This window comes from Trichosurus vulpecula, chromosome 8, assembly GCF_011100635.1.
Source record: "Trichosurus vulpecula isolate mTriVul1 chromosome 8, mTriVul1.pri, whole genome shotgun sequence".
NCBI lineage: Eukaryota > Metazoa > Chordata > Mammalia > Diprotodontia > Phalangeridae > Trichosurus > Trichosurus vulpecula.
The window spans coordinates 203,986,138-203,993,474 of NC_050580.1; the positions used below are offsets into that span (position 1 = coordinate 203,986,138).

The window sequence follows — 7,337 nt, forward strand, 5'->3', positions numbered from 1 at the left end:
GCTTCGTGCCGAGCTTTGGCGGAGAAGTCCGGGCAGCGCTCCGCCTGCCCTCGCTTCCCTCGCGCTTCTTGCTCCCCTCGCGCCTCTGGCGCCGCCGGGCGCACCAGATCCATTGAACTTGGAAAGCTGCTAAAGACAAAAAGAAGATACAAAGAGAAGTAAAAATGCCGAAACCAATCAATGTAAGAGTAACTACTATGGATGCGGAGCTGGAATTTGCTATCCAGCCCAATACAACTGGCAAACAGCTATTTGACCAGGTGGTGAAAACAGTTGGCCTGCATGAAGTCTGGTTTTTTGGGCTGCAATATGTGGATAGTAAAGGCTATTCAACTTGGCTTAAGCTAAATAAAAAGGTAACACAGCAAGATGTAAGAAAAGAAAATCCTCTGCAGTTCAAGTTTCGAGCTAAATTTTTTCCTGAAGATGTGTCTGAAGAACTAATTCAAGAAATGACACAGAGACTTTTCTTCTTACAAGTTAAAGAAGCAATCTTAAATGATGAAATATATTGCCCCCCTGAAACTGCTGTTCTTTTGGCTTCCTATGCTGTCCAATCTAAATATGGAGATCATAATAAGGAAATTCATAAACCAGGCTACCTGGCTGATGACAGACTCCTACCTCAACAGGTGTTGGAACAGCACAAACTGACAAAAGAACAGTGGGAAGAAAGAATACAAAACTGGCATGAAGAGCGCAGAGGGATGTTAAGGGAAGATTCAATGATGGAATATCTAAAGATTGCACAAGATCTGGAAATGTATGGTGTAAACTATTTTGAAATAAAGAATAAAAAAGGAACAGAATTATGGCTAGGTGTTGATGCTCTGGGTCTGAACATTTATGAACATGATGACAAGTTGACGCCTAAAATTGGTTTTCCCTGGAGTGAAATCAGAAATATTTCATTTAATGACAAAAAGTTTGTCATAAAGCCAATCGATAAGAAGGCACCTGATTTTGTATTTTATGCACCTCGTCTGAGGATCAATAAACGGATTTTAGCTTTGTGCATGGGAAACCATGAGCTCTACATGCGAAGAAGAAAGCCTGATACAATCGAAGTACAACAGATGAAGGCTCAGGCTAGAGAGGAGAAACATCAGAAGCAGTTGGAAAGGGCACAACTAGAAAATGAAAAAAAGAAGAGGGAAATAGCAGAAAAAGAAAAGGAGAGAATAGAGTGAGAAAAGGAAGAGCTGATGGAATGTCTGAGACAAATTGAAGAACAGACAATGAAAGCTCAGAAAGAACTAGAAGAACAGACTAGAAGAGCCCTAGAATTGGACCAGGAACGAAAGCGAGCAAAAGAGGAAGCAGAATGGCTGGAGAAGGAGCGCCGAGCTGCGGAGGAAGCCAAGGCTGCTCTAGCCAAGCAGGCGGCTGACCAGATGAAAAATCAAGAGCAGCTAGCAGCAGAACTTGCTGAATTCACTGCCAAGATAGCACTTCTAGAAGAAGCCAAGAAGAAAAAAGAAGAGGAAGCTTCAGAATGGCAACACAAAGCTTTTGCAGCCCAAGAAGACTTGGAGAAGACCAAAGAAGAACTTAAAACTGTAATGTCTGCCCCTCCCCCACCTCCCCCACCTCCCCCACCACCAGTCATTCCTCCAACAGAGAATGAACATGATGAACATGATGAGAATAATGCTGAAGCTAGTGCTGAACTGTCTAATGATGGTGTTATGAACCATAGAAGTGAAGAAGAGCGTGTTACAGAAACACAGAAAAATGAACGTGTGAAGAAGCAGTTACAGGCTTTAAGTTCAGAATTAGCCCAAGCCAGAGATGAAACAAAGAAAACACAAAATGATGTACTTCATGCTGAGAATGTTAAAGCAGGCCGTGACAAATACAAGACTCTACGGCAGATTCGACAAGGCAATACAAAACAATGTATTGATGAATTTGAAGCAATGTGAGAGCTGTTATTTTTGCATATATGTTCTTCATAAGCTGAACCACCAACAGAGAAAAGCAGGCCTTTGCGGATTTGATGGATTGCATCCCACCTTGCTAAAGCGCTTATACCAGTTTGCGGTGGTTAAAAAGACAAATTTAAGAGAATCTATTCAACATTAAGGCAGTATGACATTATGCTTGGTATTTGTTTTCTTCTCTCTTTCTTTTTGGCTGAGGAATGAGGAAGCATGTTCCATCACCTGTCACATTTTCCATTTTCACTGTTTTTCCATCTGAAGATTAACACTAACAGTAATGACTGACAAATTTGTGTGTTTGATCTTAGCACTTTGAGAATTTAAAAAAATTCTGGCAGTGGGGACTTATGAATGTATAGGTAGGACACTCCATTTTCCTCTCTCCCTTTCACCTTACTGTCTGATGTATTTCAACATCCCTTCACTCATCTAGTCATTCATCTACTCACACTTTTCCTTTGATGCCTTTTACACCTCCTACTATACACATATCCAGAGTTCTGCCTTTATACAAATCATTGACCTTAAATCTTTTATGAATGAGGGCAGTTGACAAAGTGGGGAGCCTTGGCCCAAAGTATAAAGAATGCAAACAAGTCATATAAAAGACCATATCTGAGTGGTGTGCAGCTGTTTATTTTTTAAACAATTCCACTTTGTTCACATAATTAGAAGTTAGATATGCTTATTTTTTACTAAATTCTTCTTTCTTGCATAAATTGCGTGGTGTTTTATCTCCTGTCATTCTTTGATGGCTTTCCTTGCCTTCTAGTTCACAAAGGTCTACATAGTAGGTAGTATTTCTAAAAGAGAACTTATGGATGGAACACCACCTGCAAATAATAGACTACTGAAAGGCTTGAATAATATTGTTCTTCAGATATGGCTTACTAAAGAACAGTATATATTTACTAATAATTTATTTGCATTGACAAAAACTTGGACCTTTCTGGCAATGGAGCATATGAAAACATCAATCCCAAAGAAGGGGACAGTAGTATACTACCTCACCACTATATACATGATGACTGGTCTTTCAAACACCATATAAAGTTGAGTGTGGAAGCTGTAAGTTTAATAATTCATAGTGATTCTTTTAGATCACAAAAGAGGCTTCCTCAGAAAAAGGTTTCCTTTTTCTTTGGGAGATTTTGTACTGCTCATTGTGTAACTGCCTTTTTGTTGGTAAGCTCTTACTGGTATACTCTTACTGGAGGGGTGTTGCATGTTTGGGAAGAGAGTGTGTGTGTCTGCCTCTGTGTGTGTGTCTGTATCTGTGAGAGAAAGAGGGAGAGAGAATGAAGGGGAAATGCTGCCCTTGCATTAGATGAAGAAAATTTATAGTTCAATTTCTTGGCACAGTTATTTCATAATCATTTAGGCATACTTAGCATCTGAATCATTATGTTTGTTTTTCTAAGTCTGTTAATGAGATGACAACATTTGAATTGTTAATCATGTTTTTGTGTGTTATACTTAGTTTATATTAATTCCAATTACATCCTTTTGAAGTAATCTTAAAAACTAACATGTCTGAATTGTTTTTCTACATTGTAAAGTGCCCATATTTGGAGTTAAGGAGGGAAAAAAGCCTTATTTTCTCTGAGGGTGGTTCAACTACCTTCCATTTGGTATTATGCACTCAAACTTACATTTATCTGTTAATTTTGCCATTTTATTAAACATTTTTCCATGCACAGTAAGTTCAGCTTATATCTGAAAAGTTCTCTTGTGTTTTTTTAATTTATGCTGACTTCAAAAAGGAATAATTTGGGCAGGCATTGTGATAAGGAAAAGTTGTATTTAATATATTTCAGCTTTTGTGGGATTAAAGGTAGCTGGTTAACTTTGAAATGACTGGTGTGCAAACATGGTGCATATGCTTCAAAGCTTTGCTTTGTGGAAGAGAGTGTTCTTTCTACAGTGTGAACCGGAATACTTCAAAGGGACCTTGATAGATCCCAAATTTGGTGCACTGAAGCATGAGCATTCATTCCAGTTTTCCAAAATTTTGCCATAGCAGGTGAAATACTGTGCCTCCAGTGGATTCTGTTTCTTTTTCCCCCTTGAAATAAATGCACCAACATTGATGTGTCAGCTTAATATCAGTGTTGAAAAATTACTGGTTATAGTTGCAGTTAATAATCTATAATATATAGATTTGAATTAAAATGGATGGATCCAATCCATTTATAAAGCTGTCTGAATTTTTCTAACACAGGAACAACCATTTGTAATTTGAGTTTTCATAATGATCAAAGCAGTATAGCTTCTCATTTGCCATTGGGAGCACATGCTCATGCAGCCATGTTGAGAACACATTAATAATCATTTGGTAAAGTAAATTTACATTATGCTTTTTGCCCTTAGTGAGAGTCTAGCATCATGATTTTGTGTTGTTCAATTAAGCTACGATTACATATATTATTTTGGATAACATTCATTGGTTAACAATAAAGAGATTAAAAGTTAAAAAAAAAAAAGAAAAGCAGATCAAAGGACCTGTTCCAGCAGCCCTGCTGTGTGCTCTTGTTGGTCTTTCACCTCGACAATAGCTGCTAGCAACATTGTTGTTACATCCATCTTCCCCCTTCCAAATTAAACCTTCCCTTTTAACAAAGAATAAGTTCAGCGGAAACTCCTACAAAAATAACCATTCTGACCATGTGTACAATATTGTCTGCTTGTCATCTCCTGCCTCTCCTTGAAAGAGAGGCTTGTATTTCATTATTTATTCTCTGGGAACATTTTGGTTTTTCAGTTACTTTTTTATGCTTCCTCTTAGTGGCCTTTGTATTAACATCATTTATTATTCCAGGCCCAGCCCTGCATCCACTGTGACACCTGCCTTATTCTTTATACCATGATCTTTGATATTAAGGTCAGATGTATGTATTGTGGAATACAGTGTAAGGTGCTGGTCTAACCTTAATTCTGTGCAACTGCTTTCCAGTTTTCCCAGCAGTTTTTGTCAAATAGGTAGCTCTTTCCTAAGCAATTTAAGTTTTCTGGTTTAGCAAACCCTGGGATATTGAGTTCCATTTTTTCTGATTCTCCCTTGTCTAGCGAGTGCCCTTGTTGTTCCTCTCTATTTTTTAGTCCAAGATCATCATTCGATGAGCACGCACTTTTGTTTCCAGTTCTTTGCCACTATAGAGTGCTATATTTGAGAACTTTGTTTCTATAGTTGATAGTGTCCAGTGAGACTTGCCTCTTGGCTATTTCACAAGCAAGACATTCCATCTTTGGGCTCTGGACATTTTCTCTGCTTGACCCCCAAGCCTGGAATGCTCTCCCTCTTCAACTGTGCCTATTGCCTTCCTTGGCTTCCTTGAAGTGCCAACCAAAATCTCATCTTTTAGAGGAAGCCTTTCCTAACCCCTCTCAATCCTAGTGTCTTCCCTCTGTTAATTGTCTCCTCTTTATCTTGTATATACCTTGGTGGTATGTTTTTGTTTGCATGTAGTTTCCTCCATTCTATTGTAAGCTCCTTGAGGACAGGGACTGTCTTTTGCCTCTCTTTGTAGCCTTAGCTCTTTACTGTGGTGTTTGGCACATAACAAATGTTTACCGATTGAATGACTGAGGATTCAGTCTCTACTCTTCCCCCTCAATGACCATGCCATCAAAGAGAGAGACTACAACAATAGCAGACAGTACATCCAGCTGGGATGAGAGACTGGACCAGTAGGGAACAACATACTCAGCTTGGAGCAAGAGTAGTCACTGAAGATGCAGCTTTGAGGGAAGTGGAGGGGTCGGGGGAGAAAAACATCAAGGGAGGAAAAAACTCTCTAACTTGCTCAGCATAATTCCCTCTTTAGGGAAGAGTTGTGTCCAACTCTTCATTACCCCGTAGAGGCTTTCTTGGCAAAGATACTAGAGCAGTTTGCAATTCATTTCCTTTTCCAGCTCATTTTATAGATGAGGTACTGAGGCAAACAGGGTTGAGTGACTTGCCCAGGCTCACACAGCTAGTAAATGTCTGAGGCTGGGTTTGAACTCAGATCTTTCTAATTCCAGGAACAGTGCTTTACCTATTGCACCAGCTAGCTGCCCCTAAATTTGTAAGTTCTTGTTCAATTGTGTTTGACTCTTCATGCCGAATTTCAAGTTTTGTTGACAAAGATATTGGAGTGGTTTGCCTTTTCCTTCTCCAGATCATTTTATGGATGAGGAACTGAGGCAAACAAGGCTTAGTGACTTGCCCAGAGTCACTTAGCTAGTAACCATCTGAGGCCAGATTTGAACTCAAGATGAGTCTTCCTGACTTCTGGTCCAGCACTCTATCTACTGTGCCACCTATCTGCCCTTCTCACAGCTTAACTGCTATTTTTATATATAGGCCCAAGGTGTGCCTGAGTCTTTCAGCCAAATGTTCCTATTTCAAAATATTAATGCACTTGTTCACATATTAATAGGAAAATTTATTAACAACCAGCACTCCACTGACTAACTGATTCAATTGAGGTCTCTGGGCCATTAATTGGGGAAAGGGTGCAACCCCACCCTTATGCTGGTAATACAAGATGACAGATATAACTGGTGGTTGCAGTGTATATGAAGAGGAGGGAACAGATAGATGTAACAAATATTACAGAGGTAGAAATGTCAGTATTTGGTGCCTGATCATAGACGTGTATGGTAAAGAAGAGGAAAGAGTCCAAGTTAATGTCAGTGCTATCAGGCTGAAGAACTGGATGAATAGTGGCATCATCAGTATAAGGATGTTAGGGGGAGAAATACATGTTGTAGATAAAGTGACCACCTAGAAGGATTTTCCTCATGTGGGAACTCCCTATATTAAGGAAATCACAGGTCCACTTTCTACTGCCATCCTGATCCCTAGAAAAGGCAAGTTCCAGAAATAAAGTGATAAGTTCACTTCTGGACACATTAAATTTGATGAGATTAAGTTTAATGACTTACCCAATTGGAGATACTTAACAGGCAAATGGAAATATTGTTAGGAATAGAGACATGTAGACTTGGGAGTCACTGAAGATCACTGAGAGAGGGTGTAGAAAGACATTAGGTGCATGCACAGAAACTTGGAGGAAAACACCATTTAAGGTATGGGAAGATAAAGCTAGAGAACCATAAAAATGCAGTATTACAGAAACCGAGACAGGAGAGAGTATCATGAAAAAGGGAGTTTTCCAAAGTGTCAAATGCAGGAAGAAGGTTAATGCCAAAAAAATAATAATAATAATTTGACGGGCTATCAGAGCTAAGGCTAGGGCTTTTTTTTTTTTAGATTAAGAGAAACCTGGAAGCATCATTGTTGATATAGAGGAAAGAAGAAGGGGAAATTGAAGATGAGAGGGATGGGAATGATTGATGGAGCAAAGAACCAGAGAAAATAGGTAGTAAGGAGGTAAGCTTAGCCTGGAG

The 7,337-nt window shown here is 39.2% G+C and overlaps 1 protein-coding gene across 1 annotated transcript; it reads left to right on the forward strand.

The window, feature by feature from the left end:
* LOC118827965 (radixin-like) lies at positions 1–1,984 on the forward strand. Its single transcript, XM_036734319.1, is given in 1 exon segment — positions 1–1,984. A coding segment is annotated over 1 exon segment (1,761 nt). The 5' UTR covers positions 1–164; the 3' UTR covers positions 1,926–1,984.
* Positions 1,985–7,337: the final 5,353 nt, after the last annotated feature.